The sequence below is a fragment of the Crocodylus porosus genome, unplaced genomic scaffold, assembly GCF_001723895.1.
Source record: "Crocodylus porosus isolate Cpor-Errol unplaced genomic scaffold, CroPor_comp1, whole genome shotgun sequence".
In the NCBI taxonomy this organism is placed as follows: Eukaryota; Metazoa; Chordata; order Crocodylia; family Crocodylidae; genus Crocodylus; species Crocodylus porosus.
In genome coordinates, this window is record NW_017728909.1 from 2,145,661 (window position 1) to 2,173,575 (window position 27,915).

Here is a 27,915-nt window from a genome sequence, read left to right on the forward strand (position 1 = left end):
AGACCTGCAACCCCTGCAAACCAGGGCCACAAGGTCCAAGTGAGTCCGTGGCTTGTCCCTCTCCAGCCCCTGGAGCCTAAGGGCCAACTCCCCTTGTTGGAGATGCACAGGGAAGGTGGGGCCCAGCCCCACACCTCAAAACACGTGCTAATCCCGCTAGGCCTCCACAGCTGGGAGTTTTCATCTGCTCTAAACCAAGATGGCTGCTAATCATCCTACCCTATGCTAGAAGACTTCTTTGCCCCAAACCAAGATGGCTGCTAATCCCACTGGACTACACTGGGAGTTTCTTCTGCCCCAAGATAAAATGGCTGCTAATCCGCCTAGGGCCCCACTGGAAGACTTCTCTGCCCCAAACCAAGATGGCTGCTAATCCCGCTAGACTGCACTGGAAGATTTCTTCCGCCCCAAACCAAGATGGCTACTAATCCCGCTAGCCTGCTTCCGCTCCAACCAAAATGGCTGCTCATCCCGTTACACTCCCCTGAGAGCCTTCTTCCGCCCCAAACCAAGACGGCCGCCACCCCCGCCAGGATTCCCCCCCTTTCCCTCACTCAAAATGGCCGCCGGCGCCACGGATGCGTTCTCCGTGCCCTATGCCAAGATGGCCGCCCAGGCGCGCCGGGCGGCGCGGTGGCTCTCCCGGCCCTTCCTCCCGGAAGGCCGCGGCGCGGGGGCGCGTCCCGCTGCGCCTGCGCTGCAGCGGTGCATGCTGGGCGCGCCCCTTCCCGCCGTGACTGTGCACATCGCGGCCCCGCGGCGGCGCCGGAAGGATGGTCGGCGTGAAGGTGATCGCGAACGACACCGAGTTCCAGCCCGAGCTCAGCGCCGCCGGCTCCCGCCTCACCGTGGTCAAGTTCACCATGCGGGGGTGAGTGCGGGGCCTGCGCGGGGAGGGCCCAGCTGCTAGCTTGTGGGGCGGGTTACGTATAACTTCGCTTTTTCTTCTAGCTGTGTAGATATAAAGAGAAATACAACTTGGCGCTTTCTTTTACTTACAGGTATAAATATAGATAAAAGAAGGCGTTAAGTGTTTTGCATTCCCGCAGCAGTTTAACAACCATGTCAAAAGTCAGCACTGCATTGGAGTCACCGGGATGGGGTGTCCGGTCTCTTAGTTTTTTCTGGGACCGCTGAGGTCAAGTAACTTTTTGTTGGGAGTTACTTTTCCAGCTAGGAGAACTTGTCTTGCTCCAGTTTTCCTGTACAATATCAAACTTTATTTCTTTCTGGGAGAAATTTTACGATCTTTGCCTTCTTCCTTGCCTGAGGAAGGGCACGTATATGCCCAAAAACTTGCAAATACTTTTTTTTTGCAACTGAGTTTGTCTAATAAAAGATATCTCCTCTACCACGATGAATTCTTGTTGGGAGCTCGTTTTGCTAGGCTTTGTCTGTGACCCTTTTGCTGGGTTATTTGACCCCAGCAGTCTTTCCTGCCCAGAGCAAGGGGCTGGACATGATAACTTCACAACGTCCTTTCCAGCCCTAAACTAATGTGAATCTGTAACCCTGTTAGTGACAACCTGCTTAGGAGCCTTTTTATTTTAGTAGGCACTGTCTAAACAAGGAACAAAGGTAGCTCATAGCTTTCTTATAATGAACAGTGTTTCATTAATTTCTACAGAAGCAAATTTAATTTGTCTGTGGCATTAACTCCATAAGTTCTGGTGTTGCCTTGAAATAGCTTTGATACTTGTAGAAATTAGGACTGTAGTTACAAGGGCTCTGGCACTGTCCTGCATGCCATATGTTTGACACCCCTGCCTTAAAGTGTGGTCTACTCTTAAAGCACATGAACACTAGGTAAGAGGTTATATCCAACAAAAATTACCCAGTTGTGGATTACAAAAATGACCAAAAGGTATGCCTTGCTGCAGCAATTATGCTTCTGTGAATCAGTGACCAAGAGAAAAAGAGGAAGGTGTGCTGCATACCATCCATTGTGTAAAACATGTTAAACTGTGGCCCCTGAGCACCCTGTCCAGGTGCCACTCCTCACTGTTCTCCTGGGGCTGCTGCTGCCAGTCTCCAGGTGCCCCCCTCTGACCTGCTACTTGTCTCCACTCATAGGGGTGGGCAGTCTGTGGGGCTGCGGGAGCCTGCAGCTATGGGTTTGTGGGGGACTCTGCATGGTGCAGGGGTGCCAGTGCAGCACAATGAGGGTCACCCACTGCTACATGTGGGGTTTACAGCCATCAGCCCCCAGTCCCCCACCAGAAGCTGGACAGCTCTGGTGTAGAGAATACCATCATAGAAGAGTAAGTCTTTACTGGAAACCACAGGATATCAGAAATGGTGATGCTTTTGTGAAGAGATATTTAAATAATAATCCATAAAGTGAAAGTCCAGTATATGAATTGGATAGATATCTGGGTGGGGTATTATGGTCCCAGCACTCATTCCTGCCTAGAGCAGGGGGTTGGACTTGATGATCTGTTCAGGTCCCTTCTGACCCTTGTAACCATGAAACTATTAATTGAAATCCTAGATTGGTACCAGTGGTCCAGGCCCTATCTTTCTGCTGTGATTATAAGTCAGTGCTGTTTGAGAGTGGCAATCTCCCATTTGCTCCAAGGGTGGAACTTCCCTGTACTTCCTGGCTAATTAAACATGGTAGTGTAAACATGACTAAACATAAATGATAAAAGCATTTATCACTGTGCAGTAACAACATAACTAGGAAGTGCCAAGTCAGCTTGCATACTTGTCTTTCAGTGTTTCATTTTCAGTCATGCATCCATTTGCTGAATGTTTGCCAACAGGGAAGGGGTATTCTGAAACCTACAGAGGATGTCTGAGAGCCAGTCAGAGGATACACAACTTTCGTTGACTTCCGTTTGTCTTTTCTAGCTTCAGAAACCACCTCCACTCATAAACTTTTTTTTTTTTTTAAACAGATGTGGCCCATGTTTAAGGATAGCTCCGGCTTTCAATGCTCTGAGTAACAAATATCCCCAGGCAACATTTTTGGAGGTAGATGTACACCAGTGCCAGGTGAGAAATGTACAAATATATATTTTAATAATTGTGAGATGAGGCATTAGGACATGTAATCCCTGGAAATTGTTTAACAAAAGCAAGTCAGCTTGGTCAATTGTATTCATTTTTACATTGTCTTAGAATACACATGAAAACTTAATGAATGAAGGATATTAGAAGACTTAGAAAACTGAGCTTCTAACAAAAGACAGAATAACTCATTTCATTTATTTCAAGAAGAAAAAGACCTTAGCCATGACCATCCTGAAACTCCTAAAACCGAACTGAACAATATATTAAGTGTGTGGGAGTGGGTCCAGGGGGAAATACTAAATGTTGAAAGTTCAACAGAACCCAAGAGAACAGTAGAACAGGATTATGAACACTGACAATTGTCCATAAATTAGAGGATAAATGGAAACAAAAAGCAAAAGAGTAGCCAAAAGGAGTTCTGTAAATGGATTTATATTTTAGTAAACATAAATATTTACCAAAATAAATGTTTGGCAAAACACTTATTAATGACTTGGGCCTATTTTCAATATACTTGGATAGTAACAGGGTCAAAAATTGAGATCTGACTGAAGAACCTAAACCCAAAAGTTAAACATTAATAACAGGAAGCTGAAAATCAAGAGAGGTATTGAGTTTCTACAGGTATTATTTTCATTGGAAAAGGGAATGACTAAAGAATATTAACAGACTTTGTATGTAGTGCTGAATTATGACATGTTATGAGAACTAATAAGGATAGGTAAGTAGAAAAATATGTAGCTGTATTAGGAATGCAGACAAAATACAAAATGAAAATATGTTTGTAAAGGATGAAGTTTATCACTGCTCTAGTAAAAAGAATGTACATGTACAAAGACAACAGGTACTTTTATTGGGTGGGTGAGATGGCTGGAAGTGTGCTGATTCATGAAAGCATTCATGTTTTATCTGGACTGGGATAAATAAGTGTAACCAGGAATAATTGGATAACATGTGGAGTAGGAACCTGAGACTGAAAGGGATGTCAAACCTGTTCTCTTGCTGTCGCAGTTGCACATCATGAGTTTTGCTCATAAATATGTCAGGTTCCGTCTTTAAACAAACTTGGCTATGGGCAGGCGTACCATGTAACTGCTTTAAGAGTGTGTAGGGTTAAACTAGGAAGAGTTGTGGTGAGGGTGTGTGTTCTGGCCACAGTCTTTTATACAGCCCAGCCCAACCCTTCTGCATAGTCTCTGGAGCAGCCCTTTGCACTGCTTGGCCAGTGGGGTTAGTCTGGGCTGAAGCAGCCTTTTACATTGGCTGGCTGGAGCAGCTGGGGACAACCAGGGCATGTAACACCCCATCCTCCTCCCTTCCTCTCATCCCCCAACCAACACGGGATTTTTGCCCAGGGCAGAAAATTCATTAGTTATCGCTCTGCTCCTGCCTGCTTCAGTCTTATCAGAAAACCCCAATACAGGCAGAAGCGTGCAACAGAACCCAGCTTGAGAATCACTGAGGGAAAGAGAGGCAAGTACAGCAGTGGTTCTCAACCAGGGATGAGTCCAAATTAAAAATAGTTGTTAAGGGATGCTCTGACTCTTTAAAATGTTGAAAACCACTCACATTTTTTTTTGTTAGTCTGTAAATACTTCTCATTAATTTTGAAAGGATTGCCAAGACATCTTTAAGATGTACCAACAAAATTTTTACTAAACAAGTATGTCACTAAAATCCAGTCAACCGTTCTAAATTTTTTGTGCATTCCAAGTAAAAAAAGTAAGGTTTAAAATTAATGTTTCTTAAGATAAGTTAAGCTTACCAATTGCATGCAGGAAGGTATTGTACCCAGCAAAATGCAGTTTTAAAATTGCATATTCATAATCACAATCTGAAATACATTTTTGAAAAAGGAAGTTTTAGTGGCGTAGTATTAAATACAGCAAAGCAATTTCTTTTTTCTTCTTCATCAGGTAGCTTTAGCATCTAAAAATAACAGCATCATCAAAATCAGAAAAAAAATTGTGTTAAAAATAACTTGGTTGGAGAGGGAGGTCAGTGAGGAACCTTTGGGTTTAACACTAATGAAATTTGCTCTTTAAGCCTAATGGATATGATTGCCTCGGGAGAACAAACTGTCTAATGAAGTGAGTGCATGTCTCAGCGTGATTGTTACCTCTGCATACCCTAACCAACCCATCTGGGGGAGCTGGCAGGATGTAATGTCTGATAAAGAGCAAACAGAAAAAGGAACAAATGCGATTGTTCCATTCTTTCCCTAATTTTAACAGCAACAGTATTTATCTGCTACCCAAATGTGGCTTTACCCTCTTTTTGAAGGGGTGGAGAACAAGGTAAGCTAGAGGTTTCTTAAGCCTCTTTCTCTCAAAGCCTTCAGTTTTAAGGCTACCCCAGACCAGCACTACCTTTTAAACATGCCAAGATGCAGATAATCATAATTGCTAACATTTCTGCCTATTAATAAAGATACTCCTTTGACCATGGGACTGTTTTTGAGTTTAGTAATTTTTATTTGATATTAGTTTTATTGTGCTACACTAATAACTAATTTATTCTAGGGAACAGCTGCAACCAATAATATATCAGCAACACCAACATTTCTGTTTTTCCGAAACAAAGTGCGAATTGACCAGTATCAAGGAGCAGATGCTGTAGGATTAGAAGAAAAAATTAAACAGCATCTTGAGAATGATCCTGGAAATAATGAGGACACAGATATTCCAAAAGGATATGTAAGTATCTCTAAAAGGTTTAAGTAAATATTTAAGAGCTGTATCAAAACAATCTCTTTAAAAATGAACTTTTTATCTAAGTTGAGTAATGTTAGGCAGAAGTGTGTTGCAATTTTTGGGAAGAACATTCATTTAGTTTTCATTTTCCTCAAAACTGTTGGAGATTTGTATGCATACTAGGGAGCTAATATAGCATTTAAAAATTCTGTTTGCTAGCTTATTGGGTGTTTATACACATGGTCTGGAAAGCAGGGGAGAGAGGGGGTGCTTTAATTAGAGCACCCAGAGCATATCGTGTATTGGTGTCCCCGCTCTGAAAAATGGCAGTGGTGGCACTATAACTAAAGTTTGTCGAACTAACTTTAGTTAAAGCACCCTTGCTGCTGTTTCTCAGTGCGGGGATGCTGATATACGAGATGCTGGAGTCTGCTGGAGCATAGTAATTAGTAATAATTGATCCTGCTCCAACGCACTGTAATTACAGCACATCAGAGCAGCGTCAGTGTGCATGTATAGGTGCCCATTAAGCTCCAGTCTTGGAACAAATTTGGTTATTTATTCTTATCATTGGAGATTTCTTCCCATCATTTAGGATATTGATTTTTTTTTTTTTTTTTTTTTTTTAAATTTCATTCTGAAAACTTTACTACGGTTGCTTAATGAGCAGGTTTTTTCCCTCAGACTTCTCCATCTGTGTTCCTCAAGCATTTCTAGAAGTTTCATCCAGAAAATGGCAGTTATTTCAGGAACAGGCAAAAATCTTTAAAGTTTATTCTCTGAAATGTAGCCTAGTCTTGCCTCTCTGCTACCTGTTCAGTATTTTCCGTAGGCCTTTTTTCTTACTGCATATTCATTTGTCTTCCTTTCACATTTTTTTAATTGTTCTGGCACTTTGCAGTTCCTTTGTGGAGCACATACTGGCTCTCTATAAAGCACAATAGTAAAAGGGAAGTAGTAGACAAGGTAAATCACAAGAACCTAAACATCCCTTGTAAACTTGGTTTAGTGAGTAAAATGTAATATTAATTGCTGAATGCCTTGTGTGGTTAAAATATCATTCATTATGATGATGGAGCTAAAATACTGTAGTCCCTAAACCCACAGTAATGGGCTTCAGTTTCCCATCCTTGTGATGTGCAAGCGTTCACTGTGCTGTAATGATGCAGTTCTGCCCAGACGTTTGCTGGAAGCAGCTTATTGGGAGCATAGTCAAATGATGTATGTTATGGCCTTCTATAATTTCTGATGACTTCTGCAAAACTGGACCACATCACAGAATATGGCTACTCTCCCTCACCTGTAGAACACAAGTGTATAAGTAGCAGTCGTCTGGTGATAAGAAAGATGTTCAAAGTAATACCCAGCTCAGTAGGAGTTCTTTCAGTTAAAGCACGACAACAGTTATTCTTTTGGTTATTGTAAGTTTACAGTCACTTTTTTATTTTGTCATGCATCTCTTCTTTTGCATCTGGAAGGATTGAAGTGCGTGAATTTTCATTTATTTGCTCTTTTAAAAATGTAAGCAAGTGTTTTGTCTGTCAGAAAACTGTGGTTTAATGTAGCTGCAGTAGCAGGACCCTGTAACTTTTTTTTTTTTTTTTTTTCCTTGGCCCAACCAACATAAATCTTCATTGAAGTGAAAATCAACTTACCATTTTTGGAGGGATAGATATTTGGAGAAATACTTTACCATCAGCATTTTGAAAATTAAAGAAACAAATTAAAAGAATAACAACACATTAAATACAGACTACAGTTTAACAGTTGGGGAAAAAAGGGTAAGCCTAAAAAGAAATATGTTTTAGGTTAGGCTGTAAAAACTGCTGAAGCCAATTTTTCTGTCAGGTCAAGCTTCTTTTAAAAAGTGTTCTTCTCGCTTAATAATACATTAATTATTTTTGTATTAAAAAGTCTTTTAGGAATTTCTTTATTTTTGGCAGCTTTTTTCCCTCCTCTACCACTTTCCTCTAAATTTTGTAGTAATTTGTAGACTTCTGTGGAGGAAAAGTAACATTCTAAATTATAAACTTTTATTTGTGTAGTAATGTTCAAGGTAAATATTGAAAACAAAGATTTTTCATGTAGTAAATTTAAATATTGTTAATGCTGATCACTTGTATCCTTTCATGTTGGTTAATGAAAATAGACTAGGTAACACTAACCAAAAAACTTACGAACAAGTTTAATTTTTAACTCTCACCAGGGCTTTACCACAATGCTTCAATTGTAAGGGAATATCGCGTTCGGCACAAACCAAGTGGTAATTTAAACAGTTTATTGAAGCATTACTGTTAAACTGTTTTAAACTCTTAGTTTTATAATAAAAACAGCACTGGACCTGAATAAACAAGAAAAAATGTTCTTTGTAACAAAAGCTTGAAAAAAATTACAGTATTGAAGCATTTTGTCACAGCCTTCTTTTTCTAGTAGCTGCTGAAAGTGCAGGTAACACTTTCACACTTTGGCCTCAACTCCAAGTATCTCTTTAAACTGCGACATTAAGGAGTATTTTGATTTGAAATGCTTAGTGCTCTCGGGAAATTATTTTCACCATCCTCTGCTTGTTTTCATATTACCTCAAGGCAACTGTGCATTGCAAATCATAAGCATGTCTGACAGCTGTACTAACAAACACATGTAAATGAGTAACTTAATGTGACAAAACACTCTCCTGGAGCTGTCATCTTAGGTGGCGTTCGCTAAGCAATATTTGGTATAATGTTTCTCCCTAAAAAGAGATCACTTATTTTTTTCCTGCCAGAAATATAAAAGCACTTGTTTGAATATGTTCTATTATTTCAAAGACTAGAACCTCTCATAGTCAGTAATTTGATAGCTATGGTGCAGTAGCATGATGGTTTGCAGTTAGCATTAGCAAATCTGGTGTATTAAATTTAACTATGAAGAGTATCTGTGAAACCTAGAATTATGTTGTTAAATGCAAAAACGCATCTCTTTGAATGTTAAGTACTTTGAATTCATAGCTAAATAGAGCCACACTCCACTACAAATACAAGCAGGTTACCTTTCCAGCTGAATCTTTCTTATGTAAATAAAGCACAGGAATATAGACCACTCAAATTTGCAGTAGTCCAATTACTTGTTGACTGTACCACAGTGTGCATTGCATCGAGATGTGAATGTAAATACTTATGCTAATAGATAATGTCACATTCTGAGTGGCAACATTGTAATGCAGAGCTATAAAAGGTTTTGCTTTTTGGCTTCACAGCCCCAAACACATTAAAAATAAGTAAAATGAATGCAAAGTATGTAAGGTGGATGGTCTTTCTTTTTAACTAGAGAAAGTTCATAAAATTAAGAGGTTTTTTTTCTAGGTTAAAATTAATTTGGTAACATTGAAGGCACACCATTATGCACACAGTTATAATTGGAGTCCAATTCTTTATTTGCATGCTGATTTCCGAAACCTTGACACTTAGGGTTGACATTTTTCTATTATCTAGGCTGGAGGTATCTGGGCAGTTTGAAACAAAAGTTTCAGGCTTATGAGTTAGCTAGGTTGGGAGATTTCATGTTTTTGTGTGTGGTGCTGGAGCTTCTGGCAGAAAAGGGACTTAGGCTACCTTACCTTTTATAACAGTAGTTAAGACAACACTAAACCAAGAGTCTGAGCATGTAGACTATCTTCAGTTATCTTTTGGCTATTTTGTGGGGTGGTAGGGAGATGTTCTACCGTAAAATAATTTAAAAGAAACCTTGGTCATATACAAGCGTTCATTTTCTACTGGGAGAATCACTGTTCTCTTGGGAGAAACTCAAAGTGTGCAGATATTCAAGCTTTTTCTCCTGGAGAAAAAATAGCCACTGGGAGGAAAATAGCTAGGAACCAATGGGAGTTAAATTGCTCCCGTCTCTCAGAAGACTGAATATCTGCACAGTTTCCCTTGGCTTTTAACTTCTCTTTAGGACCAAAAGGAGTTGATCTGGGGGAATCGCTCCCATATCTTCCCAAGACTGGAGTCATCAGTCTGGAGAAGGTAGAGGGATTGGTGGGGGGGCAGTCACTATCCTCAACCCACAGACCGGGAGGGGAGGGAGGGGCAGCTGCCAGCTGCTCCCTGCCTGCTGCTTACTCTGGCGTTTGAGTGCAGGGTGAGGCAGGGGCATTTTGCCATGGTGGTAAGGTTCACAAGACTTGCTGCTGTGACAGCATCCTGCCTCATCCTGCTCTGCTCCGAGTCAGCTGGGCACTGGATGGCAAGGAGAAGGTGAAAGGCCTGGGAGCTGGGGATACAGAGGTGTTCCCCAAACCAAACACCTGATCCCTCTAGCTTTTAAATTGTTGTCCCCACTTCTCAGCTGAGTGACATAGAGAAAGGGGAAGCAGGCAGGGAGCAGCACTGCCAGGCACTTGTTTTTTTTCATCTAGGGCTGTTGGAGGGGAACCTAATATATATTGTTTTTAGGACATTTTTTGTGTTGAAACCAAAAATGCTAAATAAATGTGTGCAAAAATGTAGACGGGGGTGAGCAATTTATTTGGGCCGGAGGGCAACTTCAGGAATCTTGGTGAGCTGTTGAACCAGAGGGCAGGGTGCTAACCCGGCTTGAGCCCTGAAACGCAGCTGTTTACACCACCCCCGGGTGGGGAGGCAGCTGGAGAGATGCTAGTTGATTCTCTCTGGGCTCATGTATCCCACACCCACCACTGAGGGTACCTGATGAAGCAGGTGTGTGGGTGGGGGTCCTGCCGGAGACTGCTGGGACCCCCACAGGCAGGGTGCACTCAGCCAGGTGGATGGGATGGGGCTGTGGGCAGGCAGGGAGTGGAACCAGTGGGCAGGCCTGGGATCATGGGGCCAGGGCCAGGGCCAGGGCAGAGACATGTGGGGAGCGGCTCACAATTCTGCCCTGGGACTTGGCCCTGTGCTGTCCCTGCCCCATGATATGATCACTACTCATCTGTTCCTGTTCCCAGATGCCTCTCCCTGCCTGCCTACAGCCCCATCCCATCTGCCCAGCTGAGTTTGCCTGCTCATGAGGTCCCAGCCTGGTCTCCATGGACACCCTGTCCACTCCATCTGGCACCCCAGGCAGTAGGTGCAAGGCGGATGGTTTGGGGTGCCTGATCAGCAAGTCTGGGAGTGTTGACAGCAGACATGCTGGCAGCAGCAGCCAGGAGTGTGAGGGTAGAGCGAGTCACCACTGCAGGTGCTACCAGGAAGCTGAGTCCAACCACTGTACCACCCAGCCCTGTGGACTACAGCTCCTGGCCTGCCTGAGTGCCGTGTGCAGGGATAGGTCAGGCTGTGTTCTGCCCCAGGTAGCACCTCTGTCCCTGGAGGCAATGGGACGGCCACATGCACTGCAGCCTAGGCTGTCCCATACGCTTGGGCTGGGTGGGGTCCTCCTGCCTTGTGCTGGATAAAATTGCCGGGTGGGCCATATTTTGCTCACCGCAGCATAGATCATACCTTCAGTCAAAAGTTGTAACCTAATGGTAGCCTGTTGGTGTTCTCTCTTCATTCTTCTTAAAGCGTGAAGAACCTTAGCAAGATTCTTTATATAAGAGAGCTCAGCTATGAAGAAATTTGGTATACAGTAAATATAGCAATTGTTGTTCTTTGCTGTTCTCAAAAAGGCTGGGGAATTCTTAACACCTGGTAAGTCTTCATTAAATACCAAACCTGCTGGAAATGTGTGCTGTCTAGTCATCAAAGCCTTTTATGAAACTAGCAGTTTCTTTTTTTTTTTTTCCCCAACCCTCCATGTGAAAGATATAAAAAGATTAGCTTTGCAAATGGAGCCTAGAGTATATTGCTCCAAGTGTTACTAGACTGTTCTATTATGGTGTATGGTTTATCTTTGAAGAGGTACACTTCTGGATTTTCCTACAAGATCATTAAAACATAAGTTATAATCCCTGTCCTGAAACTGCATGTCAAAAAAGTTTTGGGGATACAGGTTTGATAAAGCAGTCAGAACACAGCCTCAGATAACTCTCTCTTCCCTGACTGAGATCTTAGTAAATATATGGTCCAGGGAATGTGTGGTTACAAATCTTGTAAATGGGCGTGGGGGAGGATGTTTATACAACTCATACAGTGGAGTTGTATAAACCTTGTAAATTTTGAAATGTGGGGGACAAATATTAGCAACTTTGGAATAAATGTGTTCAAAATAAATGTACACATGGGAATTTACATGCATGTAAATTATTGTGGGTATATACAGACGTAGTTCACTCGCATGCAGGACTTACTAACTGATAAAGTGAGGAGTTATCCCTGATCCCTTCAACCCCAGCCTTGCCCCCAAGGGTGAACTAAGTCTATACATCCCCATAAGAATTTAGGTGCATACAAATTACTTTTAATACATTTATATTGAACCTATTTAAAGTATTTCAAAGTTGGTATTTTTTTGGTTCCCTGCGTTTCAAATTAACGAGTCTTTCCTGGTCTAAGGGACCGGAAAACAGCTTCAGATGTAACGGAGACATTTCAAATTATTTGCATGATAAGGCATACAAAAACGTATCCTTTCAGATGGGGAGTGACAATAGTTTTGAGGTATCCAATACTTTGAACTATCAGATATCAAATGAATATGGTCTTACTGTAATGCCTTCATAATAAGGTTATTTTTTTGTTTTAAAAACTGGGGAAGAGAGAAATACTGTTTCTTTAGATTTCATTCTGTTCATGATGAGAAGTTTTACTAGCTGAGACATACTAGTGCTGTTGAGTGAGTTGACTTTCAGGTACTTAGTAACACTTTCTCTTTCAGATGGATTTAATGCCATTTATTAATAAAGCCGGCTGTGAATGTCTTAACGAAAGTGACGAGCATGGGTTTGATAACTGTTTACGTAAAGACTCTACCTATCTGGAATCAGACTGTGATGAGCAGGTATGCTGTGGGAGATTGGGGCTGGAGGGCTTTGTCCATGCGTGTCTTGCAATTTAGAATAGCTCCTTCACAAAAACAGGTTTTCCTTTGTGTATTGGCTAACAGTTATTTCATTCTTGTTGGCTTATAGAAGCCAAAAGTTTAAGGGGAAGGAGAAATAAGTAAAAACTGTGTAAGAAAACTATAATAGCTTTTCTCATTTTCTGTTTTTGGTTAAACCAAAATGCTGAGTACCAAAGCTTTTACCAGCAACCTTACAATAGCCAGCTGTAAAGACAGTTAAAACATTAACATCATAGAATTAAAATAGTAAAACAGTTCTGTTTTTCAATTCGCAGTACCTTTTTAAAAGGAGGTAAGGAGTAAATTAGTTTTACCCTACCTATGACATTTCAAAAAAAGGATAGAAATAGTCTGTTAGATGCACTCAAAGCATAGAGCAAATACTTTAAAATGTGCTTGGTATTATCAACAGAATCTTAAATTGTCTGGAGCCTTTCAGAGAATGAAATGTGTTGGAGTTATCTTGACCTTTAGGCTTCAAGCTTTTCATTTCTGAAAACTTGTGGGTGTTGTTTTTGGGTGTCTACAGGGCCACTTTTAGGCACCTTAGATGTAGCATCTAGATTTGGAGCTACCCAAAAGTATGAGCCTAATCAGATACCATAAGCAAGATTTTCTAGGTTTAGGACTTTGATTTTTAGATACCTACTTACTCTTACCTCTGACTACAATCTTCAAGTTTCTGGTGAAATGGCTTTCAGCAAAGGCTTTTTGCTTGAGCAGTATTAAATGGTAGTCATGTTTTAATTGTTTTATGGAAGGATTCACATTTTGCCATTTCCTGTGAATTAATAAGAATTTTCACTTTTCATTTAGTTAACTATTGCTTTCTGTTTCAAAGTGTCCTGGATTCAGGAATGCCTCATGCTTTTTTTTTTTTTTCCACAGCTGCTTATTACTGTAGCTTTTAATCAGCCTGTCAAGCTTTATTCTATGAAGCTTCAAGGACCAGATAATGGTGAGTAATGTGCATTTGTTTGTTCACACAATAAACTTGCTCCCAATTAGTTTCCATTTTATAGTTTTTAGTGGGTGTCCAGATTTTAACTAGACTTTCAAGTATCCAAAACCTAATTGCTGCAGTACCTGTTTCCTGAGCAGTATGATTATTATTTGTAAATACCACATTATCACAGCAAAGGCAACTAATTTTGGCAGCTTTGTCCCCGGATCCCGGTGCCCTCTGGAAATCCTTCAGTATCTTCACTGAAATACTAAAAACAGGGGTTAATAAAATGGAATAAGTAATCAATAGAATAACCGTGCCCATTCTTTGTTGCATGTAGTTTAAAACATCTTTTGTTTTTGATAGGTCACAGGTGCTTATACTGACAGTGCATGGTATGAAAGGGGAACATACTTAAAAATTATTTAGGATGAAGCTATAATTACTAAACTACTTTATTTCTTTTTTAGGTGGCAAAGTGGGTTTTTTAGGTGGTAAAAATTAAATTACCACCAGGTGGTAGTATATAACAAACCAATATTGTCTCCCCTAAAATATTTTTGGAATCTTATATTTGTAAAAAGTGGCTCAATCACTTAAATTTCTTAACACAGGTCAAGGTCCTAAATATGTAAAAATCTTTATAAACCTCCCACGATCAATGGATTTTGAAGAGGCAGAGAGAAGTGAACCAACCCAAGCCCTGGAACTAACACCAGATGACATTAAAGAGGATGGTATTATCCCACTTCGCTATGTAAAGTTTCAGAATGTTAACAGTGTAACTGTAAGTAAAGCTTTCTCTCCAGTTTCATACAGACTAATATAAAACTTTCAAAACATTTAGGGAAAATTGAAGATTGAATTAAAGATTTGAATAAGGCATATGACAGTCGAGAATATCTGTACATTAATGACCAGCTCGGGTTCATAGACCCCCAGGACTAGAAGGGACTTCATAGGCAATCTGACCCAATCCTATGCAGATATGATACTCTTAAATCATCCTTATATAATCTTTATCCGACCTGTCCTTGAAACTAGCCAATGAAGAAGACTTCCCAGCTTTTCTGGACAGTCAGTTCCAGTGCCTTGTTGTTTTAACAGGAATGGAGTTCTTGGAGGTCTAATTTAAATCTGTTTTGTTGCAATTTAAAGCTATTGCTTTGTGTCCTGCCTTCTGCAGCAAAGGAAACGCTGCTTCTCCATCATCTTTATAGCAGCATTTCATTTGAAGTCTGCTATTACATCTTCCCTTGATTGCCTTTTCAAGTTAAGCATGTCTAATTCTGTCACCCTTTCTCATATTCCTTGGCATCAAGCCCCTTTATCATTTTTTTTCATCTGCCTGTGGACCAGGGGTGGGCAAAACACAACTCACAGACCAGATCCAGCCTGCCAAGGGGTTCTATCTGGCCTGCAGTGGGTCCCTTGGTTCTACCTGGCCTAGGAATGGGGAGCAGCCCAGGCTGTGGCACATGCAGCCAGTTTCACCCAGGCATGCAGTGGGGTAGGGGTGGTACAGTGGCCTGAATCAGTTTCCTGGCAGCCTGAGCTGCAGCAGCTTATTTTGGCTGACTGCTGCTGCCTGGGGACACTAGATGGAGTGGGCAGGCAGGTGAGGTCTCCATATGGGCGGGCCCCCTCAGGCAGGGTGTGCTCAGCCAGATGGATGGGATGTGGCCTTAGGAACACAGGCAGGGAGCAGGGCTGTGGCTGGGATCGTAGGAAGGTTACAGTGCAGGGCTGGAGCCTAGGGCATAGCCCTGATACACTCCCCACACATGCCTGCCTGCAGAACTGGTGCCTGTCGCGGGGACGTGTGGGGAGCGGATCGTAGGTCTTCCGTGAGCCCCAGCCCCATGCTGTTACTTCCCCACAATCCCAGCCCTGCCTGTCCTGCACCCAGACACTGCTCACAGGTCCCTGTGGACCCATTCAATTCACCTGGCTGAGCATGGCCTTCCTGAAGGGGTCCCAGGCCGATCTTGTTGGAGACCACACCTGCCTGTTCTGTCAGGCACCTCCCAAGGCTCTTCAATTGCTGCTCTCCCCCACTGTGCTGGGTCAGCACTGCCCTCTTTCCTGCCTCCCTCCCAAGCCTGCAACAGCTCACCAAAACTCCATAAGTGGCCTAAAATGTGGAGCTCAGAACTGCAACCCTCGCTGTTAAGATAAAGACAGAATTTTCTGTCTGATTTGAGCTCCCAGCCATCATTACTTTTTCTGTGCATTTCTTTACTTTTTGAAAGCAGTGTAGTATGCCAGACTCTCACCTTTTGCAGATACTAATACACTGTTGTTATCTCAGTCACTTCTTGCTAAGCTGAACATACCAAGTTCTTTAGTCTCTCCAAGGCATTTTCTCCAGACGCTAAATCATTATTGTAGCTCTCTTCACTATTTTCTCTGGGTTTTTTCTCTCTCTTTTTTAAATATGGAAGAAAAAAAAAGAGGAGGAGAGGATTGTATTAGCGCTTTGGCAGATTTTTATGCTTCAAATTCATCAGCATGTTTATCCACTGTGAACCCTAAATTTCTTCAGGCAATGCTTTTCAAGATACCTTTTCCAATTCTATAGGCTTGTCCTGCATTCTTTCTGTTTAGAACTATGATCTTGCATTAGGTTGTACTAAATGCTTTTTGTTTGAATTGGGCCCCATTCTAGGAAGTCCAAGTTGATACGTAGGACTTTCTACAGATTTTTGTCATTCACAGGTTTTTCCATCAGCAGGAACTTCTTTATATTTACTTCCAAAATGTTTATGAAGTGTTGCATGCGTCAAACTTAGTATTGATCTCTGGGGAAACCTTGCTAATAAACACCTTGTTGATGACTGTTTTTTTGAGATCTTCCATTTAACTAGTTCTTATTCTAGCTAATGTTCAGTTTATTGACTCTCAATAATGCTGTCATTAATCAGAAGTTCATGCAGACCTAAGTCAAAGTCTTTACAGAAGTAATATGTCTATGGTTTCTCTTTCAACCAAACTCATAATTTTAATTTTGAAAGTCCATTCATGTCAGACATTTATTTTTACATAAAACCTGATCACTGGTGCTGGAATCTTATCTCATCTTTTCTGAAATTGAAGTCAGACTAACAACATTAAATTTACCTTGATCATCCTGCTCATCCCTTTTGGGAGGGTGCTAACATTGTGCCAGTACTTGGTCTTTTGCATTTCAAAAATTCTAGTATCCAGAGGTTTATTAAATACTAGTATGAAACCAGAGATTTCCTCTGCCAGCTGTTCCTTGGTGCATGCCATCAAATCCATTGATTTAAAGCTGCTTATCTCTGGTAGATGTCACTTTAATATCCTCCCTAGTTACTAATGGACTAGGAGGCCTGTCCTCATGTCATAGGTGTAAATTGTTCTCTTCCTTTCCAAATACAGATCAAAAATATTTATTCAAGTCTGCTTCATTATATGTGAACAATTTTGTTTTCTATCTTTAATAAGCCTTATTACTATAAAGGTTTTTTTAGGTTTTTAATATATTTAATTCTCAATTTTCCTTAGCTGTATCAGCTCTGTTTTCTCCCCTGATGTTAAATTCCTTTATCGTCTTTCTATACTTCATAGTTTCTAATTGTATCATTTCTATTTATATTCCTCTTTCCATTATTACATAGTACTTTTTATTTCTAATGACTACTTGCAACCTGCCATTGAACCTCATTTGTCTGGAATCATCAACTTTGTTACCCAGTCCATCCCTTAAGAAAATGAATGGCAACAGCCTCTGTTTAATGAAGGCTAGACATAGTCATTCTGTGCCAGATACCTAGAATATAATGCTTTACAGAAGGCATGATATCAAAGGTAAATTGTCTCAGTAAGTAGTTTCAGAAGCCAACCTAGAACAAGCAAAACACTTGTACAGAATTATGTTTAACAAGATCCAGGATATTTTTATGGGACCCTACAGCTCACCTGAAAAGTTTTCAGATTAAATTTGTATAACACCTTCTTTGATACATAGTAATGTTTCTTTGTCTCTTCTGACATCTTGCTCATATCCACTGCTTGATAATTTCCAGTGGTCCTCTTCCAGGTTCATGGATTCATATATGTACTTGTAAGTTTATCTTCTCAAGTGTTGCTTGAGAAACTTCCTGTGGAACTATGAAATACTGTGCAACTCTTAAGCAGTGTACTGTATACAGGGCCGTCCCTAGGGCGTATGAATCAGGGCAACTGCCCCGGGCCCCGCAGAGCCGGGCAAAGCGGCACGGCGATCACTTGGCACCCCCCCGCCCCACTGCTGAATTCAGCGTGTCCACCCCTCTTCCCCCCCCCGCCAAATCCGCTGCTGGCTTCCCCATGTCCAGGGGCAGGACGACATGTCCCAGGCCCTGCACCATGCTTGGATCATCTCTGACTGTATACCTAATAAAACTCACTTCCTTTAAGTTTCATTTGTGGGAGCGGATAAGAACAGCTTAAAAGGAAAGGGTCGACACAAAAATTTTACTGAATTATATCCTGTCCTTGAGCGTACCATTTGAAGGCTTCCTTAAGGGGGTATGGACACTCGTATGTTTTGGAGTTGCTTCAAAGGGCAATGGCTGTTTCATTTTAATGGTTGTATGTGAACAAGCCTGGAGTGATACTAATATAGCAGAAAAGCTCAGGCTTTTAACACTGCTTCATCCAGAGTGGTTTTGCTACATTTGTATCATTCCCAGCTTGTCCACCCACAGCAGATACAAAGCACCAGCTGCTGCCCTTTTGAAACTGCTTCATATGTCCATACCCCAAGACAGAGGGGCGGGCAATCTTTTTGGCAGGCTTGCCACAAATTAGTCCTGCCCCCAACACAATCTGCTGCTCTGCATTCTGCCCTGTGCTTCCTAGCTGATCTGCTGCTCTGACTTCTGCTCTCTGCCCTTTCTGCCAGCCTCTCTCTGAGGCTGCCTGTGCTCTCCCGGATAATGCAACGTTCAAAGACTGTCTTTGCCAGTTGGCTCCTCTAAGAATATTGACCAAATCTGAGTCTAGTTGCATCAAATCACTGAGTACAAGTATAGTCCCCAGACCTGCAATTGTGTGCATGTGAACAGTCTTCTTGCATTTATAGGATTATTTTTTGTCTTAAAGTTAAGTTACATACAAGTACTTGCAGGGTCCTCAGTATTCATCAGAATAATCGAAGACACCAACCTAATATATTACCACACTTCAGCACCATGTCCTATACTCTGTTCTGCTGCTTCTGTCCTCCTACAGTTGGATTTCTTCATAACTCTTACTAGCCTAGATTCTGTCCTTTCAGATTATTCAGGCCCTAGAGCAATGGTTTTCAACCAGGGTGCCCATCCCAGGTGCCTTGATGCCCTTTCAAAAATGCCAGAGGTTCCACACAATTTTAGCACAAACATGATTTACGAGATAAACCAATTTCCAAAAGAAATTTGTAGTTAGCGTCTTTCTGAGTTCTTTGCAACAGAAAAACTGCTTTATTTTTCTGTGATCAAAAAAGAGTGAAAACTAAGAGCTTGCATCTTCAGAGGGATACCTCAAGTTTATCCAAGGTGCCTTGACTCTCTAAAAAGATTGAGAACCCCTGCCTTAGAGGAAAAATCAGCTTTGTGGTAGTTGAAAATAATTTTAAAGCATTATTTCTACTGCCTATGAAATGGAGCCATGCATCCATGGTATTCAAAGACAGACGTATGCATTCCCCCTTCAGTCTGCCACCACTCCAGTCACTTGGAGGTAAGGCACCAATGGCTGCTTTCAAGCAAGGCAAAGTCAGGAAAGCTATGAGGTCTGTTCCAGTCCTTGAATCCCTCTTCTGCCTTCCTATATGTCTTCTAGCCCCAACTCCTTGTCAGTTTCCCCTCTCTACAAAAAATTATGTGTTTTTGCCTGCTTTATAAGTTGTCTAAATTTTAAAGTTAAGTTGAACCAAATTAGCAATGAGTATATAAATTGGCATTAACTCTTTGAAAAGGAATATTTTGAATTTTTCTAATGGGGAATTCATAATCCATCCAGCAAAGCACTCAGAACAGTATGTTTTCCATATTGAATTGCTCTTGAATTTAGCAAATACCAATTATTGGAAGAACTTCCTGTGTTGTCAGCTACAGATCTCCCTTGTGTTGGCAACGTGAAGGCAGGAATCTTTCTTTTAAAGGGGTTAGGGCGGTGGTAGGGAGTCTGAATTTGGATTGTACTGCTGAAGTTATCTGTTGTCCTGGCCTCACTGTTTCTAAAGATTTGGGGAAATGGCAATGTTTCCCTTAAGGGAAAGACTGTTTGCATATATTACATCTATTGTTTTGTCCTTCATTAGTTATTTGTCCAATCAAATCATGGCGATGAAGAAACAACAAGAATTACATATTTTACATTTATTGGAACTCCAGTCCAGGCAACAAACATGAATGACTTCAAGCGAGTAAGTGGTGTTTAATTCTGAAATGCAGATTTTAAGTTTTTAATAAAAATGTCATTAATTGAAAAATCCACTTTAGTTGATGTTTTATAATTCCACATCTTGACTTAAAGTAACTCTTGCACCTTTCAGAACAATGCCTATTTATCTTAAACTGAAGTGCTTACTCTGATACTATTTATAAAGTGCGTGGCTATCATTAAATTGGAACACTCCAGCAGTGTAAAAGAAGAACATGAGAGAGAAAGATAAACAGCAGCAGTAACCACTTGAGGAAAAGATGCAAAAATCATTTTTAATATTTGCAGTGTTTCAAATGGGATATTGTCCTATGTCTTCATGATGGTCAGTTTCTGGAAATACCATTGAACAGAGGAAAACAGAAAGCAGGAGTCAGCTGAAAAGATGCTTGACCAGACAATTTTATCTTATTGATGTTATTAAGCAGGCATATGAGAGCTTCTAATTTTACGCTAACCAGTGTATTTAATCCTTATGCAATTTTATAATGTAATTTTTCAGTTCTTCTAGTATAACTTAAAAACATTTTATTCCTAAGAAAATTCTATTAAGCTATTCTTTGGTATCTGCTCCTGGAGAGCCTCAATCAAACTGAAAATGGGGATTTTGAAATCTTAATAAAAAGAGTCCTTAATAGGCAATTAACTTGAGATAAGATATTTATAACTCTTTTACCTTATCTCCATCTCACACTAACTAGATAAAATTACTTGTCTTCTGTCAGTGAACTATTTAAACTTTTGAAGGTGATAACATCACAGTTATACTCACAACATAATTCCTTTAAAACAAGTATGTTTGGCATAAGAAGTTAAGGGCTTCTGTTTGCCAAGATTTCATTTATTTAAAAGTCTTGATAAACTTTCCAGTCCTAGTCTTGGAAACGTTTGATAAAACTATTGCAAGGATGTATTGATCAACTTGTATCCCATTGCTTTAAATAGGTTCCTGCAAAAAAACTAATTGGAGTTTAACAGTTTGACAGTTTTTAGCTTATAGGGAAACCTGAAAAGACTTGCTAAAAAAGCTGTCATAATAAATGTACTAGGAGTGATTGGATTTACAGCTTATAGTGGTTTAATGCATTCTTTTCATTTCAGTTGTTAAAAGGAGAAGAAATGTGTAGATTAGAAGTATCAAAATATTAGAAGTGTCTTGATTACTCGGTGTAAATGGCAGTTTTTAAAAACATTTCAATTTCTCCTTCCTCCCTGCCTTCTGTAGCATCACAGCAGGGTAGTGACTACTGTCAAGAATGGGGTCAATATTTATTATAACCTTCAGAATTTCACAAGATTCTGGGAATATTTTTTACAGTGAAACTTTGTAGGCTTGGTTTCCATTTGAAGGGAAGCTTTAACTGCTAAAGGAAATGGATTTGAGTTGAAAGCTAAAACTGAACCTGAAGGATTTTAAAAACACCAAGGGGATTCTTTTGGTTGTTTGTTTTTAGTTTTTTACCTATAAATGATTGGATAAATCATGCATTTTACACATGAACAAGCCTCATTGGTGAACTTCTGTTCAGGGAAGGGTTTCAAACTTCTTCACTGGTAGGACTGAGCTTCCACAATAGAAAACTTCATTAAAAAATTAAGTTTTACAGTTTAAGGTTGCACATTTGCACAGCTTTGCCCAACTGGTGTATCTTAACCTTTAAGCTTGTATGTTATTTTATGAGTAGCTTCCAGTGATCTTTTTAATGCAGTCATGTACACTGAATCCCCACTCTTTGTCCTTTATAAAATGGCAAAAGCACATAGAACAAGCAGCTAGAAAAAACTGGTTTGTTGGGGGAATCTACACATCAGTTCCTAGCTCTGAAGCTCAGGTTTTTAAACCTAGAAAAGCTCCTGTCGGTGTTGGTAAATACTGAGCCAGTTCCACTGACTTGTACATGTATGTGATACAGTAAAAGGAATGCATACTTCATAATAGCAGAGAGGTGTATATTTGTGTCCCTATGTGACTTCTATTTAGAAAGGTATAGGAAACTTTAAATGTACCATTATCAAAGAAACATAAAGGTGAACACTTTAAATGAGAGAATGAATTAAAAGGACTAATTCAGAACAGATTTAAGCTGGGGGCAGTAGTAGATGCACTGGAGGGTAAAGCTAGGGTTCAGAGAGACCCAAGCAGCAGTTCTGCAGGAAAGGACCTGGGGCTTACAGTGGACAATAAGCTGGATATGAGTCACCAGTGTGCCCTTGTTGCCAAGAAGGCTAAGGGCATACTGGGCTGAATTGGTATTAGTGTTGCCAGAAGATTGAGGGGAAGTGATTCTTCCCCTCTGTTCAGCACTGATGAGGCCACTTCTGGAGCACTGTGTTCAGTTTTGGGACCTCCTACTACAGAAAGGGTGTGGACAAATTGGAGAGAGTCCAGTGAGGGCAATGAAAATGGTTCAGGGGCTGGGGCACATGACTTTTAAAGAGAGGCTCAGGGAACTGGGTTAATTGGCTGCTGACAAATGTGAATCCTCTCCCCCCCCCCCCCTTTAATTTCTCAGACATGTATTTTTTACATTCTCTCATTAAATAGTTTACTTGATATGTGGGATTTTCATAGTTTCATAAATGTTAGGGCCTAGAAGGGACCTTACAGATCATTAACTCCAGTCCCCCTGCACTTGGGCAGGAAAGACTGCTGGGATCAGATGACCACAGCAAGATGGGCATCAAGATTTTATGTATATCTTGTATGTATATAATCAGTCTGGAACATTTAAATCTTCCTCTGTTGTTTCTAACCTATTTATGACAGACATTTTGCAATTTTACTGCAAAACCATACTGTTCTATTAATTTAGTGCTGGAAATTATTTTTATTCATTGGTAAAATATACTGAATAAAGTTTAACTAAATATTTTTTGGTTCCACTTCTTGTGCAAAGTTACCTTCATTACACCTTTCTATTTTCAACTCTGCTTCACTCACTAGTCTTAACTTTGGCTCTAACTGCCCCTCACTTTTCACCTAACTTTATAGTTATAGAAATAGTTATGTAGTAGGTGTACACATTCTCATAAATTCTGTTCCTGATAGAAAATACTCCTTCCTCTTCTCTTCATTTCTTATCTTCTGTTGTCCTAATACTTTTTTTTATCTTAAATAATAGTCAAGCAAGGGTAATCTTATTTCCAGTATTAATGACAACAAATATGCCACAAAAAATACTTTCAATCAGTTAATGTGTTTGCCCAAAAAAGGTAGCCAGTATTAAAAAAACAAGTGTGGTGTACATCTTTTTCTGAAAATCAGCAGAGCCACTAGCAGAAGCATCTCAAAAGTAATTTCATCAGTTCATTGGAATACAGGGATGCAGCTATTCATTTACAGTCAATTGAACAAAACGATACCAAACAAATCACTCCTTCTGAAGGAGTAGCTACTGCTTCTCTTTTCACAACTGAACTGTAGCTTGTGAGAAGTGTAAACTTGACTTCAGAACAAATTTTTAGTACAAAGTAGGTGCACTGAATTATGGTGAGCGGTTGGGGAGATAGGAGAGACTTTTTGCCCTGCCTAAGTAGAGTGGTCCTGAGCAGCCAGAGGGTAAATTTACTTGAATTTTCTTTTGAATTTGCTGCATTATAAACAAAAAACAACCCTCCTCCCCCCCCCCCCCGAAAAACAACAACAACAAAACATTTTGGTTGCTTGCTTTAACAGCCATCTTTATAAATAAAAGTGGTGTGTAGGATGTGTGGTAGTAATGGGAATCAAACATCATGGATATGTTGGTACTTAAGGTTTTACTTTTCTACCCAATCTGTAATGCAGACTAAATTACTGTAGCTGATTAATTTTAAAATGTTTTATACCACACACTTTTTCTAGGCCGAGTTGCCCTGTTAACCAGACCAGTAAAAACAGTAACTATTTCAAGGATATTGGTTTTATTTTATTTCCTATTAGTTCCCTAGAGTTTAGGTAACTTGTTACTGAATCTTGTGATGATTTGCAGGCTTTTTTTTAAAATGAACTTTTATTTGATATCAAAAATGCTTTTAACCTACTGTGCATTGTTATACTCATTATTAACAGAAGTAAAGAACCTTTACAACAAGTAACATAGGCTGCTTGCAGATTTTTGAAAGTGCTCTTTAGTGGAAGAAGCAGCGCATTACTTTAACCTGCCTCCACAGCATCTGTAAAGATCCAGTGCTTCAGTCAGGATTTTTGGCACTTATGTAATAGCTGATTGTATCCGCTGTAGCTAGAAGTACCAAAATAGCCCCATTAATGTGCCTGATCTTTACAGACGCTGCGGAGCAAGATTAAAGTAATGTGCTGACTCTCTGGGCATGCATGGGGCTCAGCATGGGAACGTGCCAAGTTTAAAGTAAAGCACCATTTTTCTTTCGGGTTTCTTTTGGTTTCCTTTTTTAATGTCTGCAAGCACCTGTTTTAGGGTGGGACTTATGCATGTGAAAAAAAATTTCCTCTCCCCTTTCCCTCTACTTCTTCCCCCCTTGAATTAGTGTAGCTTTTTCTTTTGTCTCAATGCTACTCGTTTGCACTCCAAGCTGCTTCTTGTAACATTTTGTTTGTTTATTTTTCAGCTTAACTTCCCAACCCCAAAGAACTAAAAATGCAGAAGAACTATAATTTTTTTAATTGATCTTGTCTCGCACTGCTCCCCTTCTTGCTTCCTCCGCTCATCTAGTACCACCTGTCTCTCCTTTCCCACAATCTCACCAATGGTACAAGAGCCTTCTCTGCAGCTTCTGTCATCTGGAGCAGCCTTCCCGTGTGTCTCCTTCTCATCAGCTATTTTTTTTGATCTCCTATCTTAAAAATATGATCTTTTATCACCTTGTTTTTTGATTTCCATCCTTTTGTTATCCTTAAAACTAGCTGCCTTAAAGATTTGCCATGAAGCATTTTTCCACTTGTTTTATGTAACATGCTCTGTCTTGTATTTCATTCTTCAAAGCAGTTTGAGATGCAGCTTTTAAAAGACTGCAAAGTATTGTACTTCCTTTTCTTTCTTTTTATGAGAGTTTAATGGGGTATAACAATTACATCATCATACCATATTATTTCGGTCAATGGTAAGGATAACCTCTGGCTTCTTAATTTCTGATTTCTGTTTCAAAATGTACAAATTGAGCACACTACATAAATTGACTAGTTGGTTAGCATTTTACATAAATAGAGTATTTTGAGTGACTCCCTGTTGTTTTTAGACTGTTGTGAAGTGGTCTGGGAATTTGATTTTTTAAATTTTATTTACAAACATTTTGTATTAGGTTACAATTGCATAGCCTTCTTCAGATCTGAAGTCTTAACAAGCAACTGCCATATGGGTTATCTTAAAAAGCAACGACAGGGAGATAGACCAAATGCCCATGGAAAGAATAGCAGTATTTGTGTAGTGTAAATTCTTACAGCTGTTCTGTATTTGGATTGGGAGCAAATGAATCTCTTTGGCCCATGATGACAAAATATCCATACTGGCATGCTTAACTTTTGCAGATAATACACATGGGAGTGTTGACAATTTCCACCTCTGACTGGTATAGATTTATTTTTTGATTGATGTTATATACCTGCTAACATCTTTAATCTTTAATATATTGGTGTTTTCATGCTTAATGCATACCTGAACACTGCTTGGTGCTTAAGAAACACAGCCAAACAATAAATATTACACTCTCACTTATTTGCCAAGTTTAATCTTATATTTTTAACTTGACTTAATGGAATCTTAACCCAAGTAAATGAACTATTTCTTTTCTGCACTTTTGGATTTTATTTTCTGGACTGGTATTGTTCTAGCTTTAAGCACTAGGTCTCACAACTCTGTAAATACACTCCTGTCCATCAGCTCTTTGGAGGAGGAGGAGATGATAATGATGGCTCTTACATAGCTCTAGGAGACATGCTGACTGACCTACTTTGAAAAGTGCTTGGAGATCTGATGGAAAGAGCTGAGTGGTGAAAGCCTTTGGCTATTCCCCCTGGGGGCAGAGGACAGGGCAGGAGTGAGACCGGGCATAGATTATGGGGTAGGTTGTGTTCCTCACTGACATCCTGGGAGAAGTCAGTTCCTCTTGTCTTGCCTGGATAAATTGTTTCAGCCAGTAGTAAAGAATGGAGCTTTACGAATCATGCCAGGCAAGGACCTGTCCTTAGGATCCAGTGAACCACAGTGAGAACCATCCTTCTAACACATTTTAGCCCAGGAGTCAATTTATTAAAATAAATTTTTACTCCCTAGAAATATTAGTGTCACCATTGCTCATAATAATCTCAAGTAATGAAGTGTAAAATTGGGCTTATTAAACAATGTGGCTTTATTAGAAACATAGGATTTAACAGTTTCAGAACCCTTTCCTAATTGGACTCCTGGCAAAACCTTGTCGGGTAAGTAAGTATTTTCAACTCGGAGGGAGAAATGGGGCCATATCTGTAAATCAAGAGGCTAAACTGATATTAGAAAGTTCCATCTTCCAGTCTGGTACAGTGATCATTAAATCAGTTTATTCCCCCACCTCTCCCCCCCTGGCTAATAACTGCTTACTGTCTTGGGTTACAAGACACCAGATTTAAAAGCGCTTCTCCTCTGCAAAGTGACTAAAAATGGTTCCATCTTAACAATGGATCTACTCCCTATGTCTTGTATCGGACTCATCTTAGCCAAGTAAGAGTGATTCTGTTCCATTCTGTGCAGAAACAAGATTGAGGTCAAGTCAGCTGCCTCTGTGCCACCTTATGGAGGTAACAGGGTTGCACAGAAATTGGAGGGCTAATCCGTGTTCCAAAAGGTCATTACTTGCTGGTGATGTGCAAGAAAAAAATAATCCAGTTTGACTGGTTCCTGATTTAGGTTTGCAGATCTGGAATTGGAAGCTTCTTACCCATACACCAAATCTGTTTGATACAGCAGTAATTAAGCAAAACTGGGAAGCTCCTATACGCCATTTTTAGTTACTTTTCAGTGTTGAATTGCGTTACAATGCAAAAATTCCTGATCAAGACCTCCTATCTTTAATGTATACATAGTTGCAGGAAATGAAAAGCTAATTGGGGTATGAGTACAAAAGGGAGGGGCTTGTTGCAGTCTTCAAGAATAGTATTTTTATTTTTTACATTGTATTTGGCTCTGACCCTTCATATGTACCTTGTTTGGTGTATATTTTTAATAGTGCGGGCTGTTTTGGTATTGCAGTTACTGTTTCCTAACTTGTCTCAAAAGAGATCTTGCTTTGCTATCTGGATTAATACTAGAAAACAGGATTCTCTCACATGCATTCCATGTCCAACTTAATTCCAGGAGGGATTTACAGCTCCCTCTACTGCCAGCATTAAGATGCATGCTGAAAAATGAATATAGTTGAAAATTTAAGAGCACTTAAATTACTAAGGGCTATTACATTTTTTGTGCAATTGCAAACATACATTAGTGGTTATCTTCTATTTTTCTTTTATCAGGTAGTAGGCAAGAAAGGAGAGAGTCACTAAGATGGAAATGACACTGGAAGGCCTTATTTCAATCGAATGAGATCTTCAGTTTATCTCCAGCTCCTGGATAATTGCTTGACTGTAGCCAGAGACTGTCAATCTGTTTCATTTAATGTCATTATCAATAAATCATTGCTTTTGTTGAGATGGAGTTTCAGAGTGTGTTTCTGTTGTAATCTTGGTACATGTATTTGTAAATAAAATTCATTAATTTTGCCAAGTTTAATTTTGTCATTCTAGTAACTAAAGCTTTTTCAATGTTTGTTTCATTTAAATTTCAAAACGGGACTGACTTATCTTTAAAAACAGAAGACTCAACATAGTCTGCATTTGTTTAATTAGTTCAAAATGTCAAATTTACGTAAAACATCCTTGGCTTTCTAAAAGTACATTTTAAAAAGAAAATCCAGAGC

At 39.9% G+C, this 27,915-nt stretch overlaps 1 protein-coding gene across 1 annotated transcript; it reads left to right on the forward strand.

Moving 5' to 3' along the window:
• Positions 1–702: 702 nt before the first annotated feature.
• TXNL1 (thioredoxin like 1) lies at positions 703–27,728 on the forward strand. The gene is made up of 8 exons (XM_019531755.1): positions 703–871; positions 2,901–2,997; positions 5,538–5,711; positions 12,465–12,587; positions 13,539–13,608; positions 14,211–14,383; positions 19,907–20,011; positions 27,473–27,728. Exons 1-8 carry the CDS (start codon positions 774–776, stop codon positions 27,500–27,502), a joined length of 870 nt encoding a protein of 289 aa, XP_019387300.1. The 5' UTR covers positions 703–773; the 3' UTR covers positions 27,503–27,728.
• The last annotated feature ends 187 nt before the right edge of the window (positions 27,729–27,915 follow it).

Bases quoted from the DNA above. Each gene is read 5' to 3' on its own strand.
- TXNL1 (XM_019531755.1), top strand. From the start codon at position 774: ATGGTCGGCGTGAAGGTGATCGCGAACGACACCGAGTTCCAGCCCGAG. The intron at 2,998-5,537 runs GTGAGAAATGTA...AATTTATTCTAG, and splicing joins TAGATGTACACCAGTGCCAG to GGAACAGCTGCAACCAATAA. The intron at 12,588-13,538 runs GTATGCTGTGGG...TTTTTTCCACAG, and splicing joins AATCAGACTGTGATGAGCAG to CTGCTTATTACTGTAGCTTT.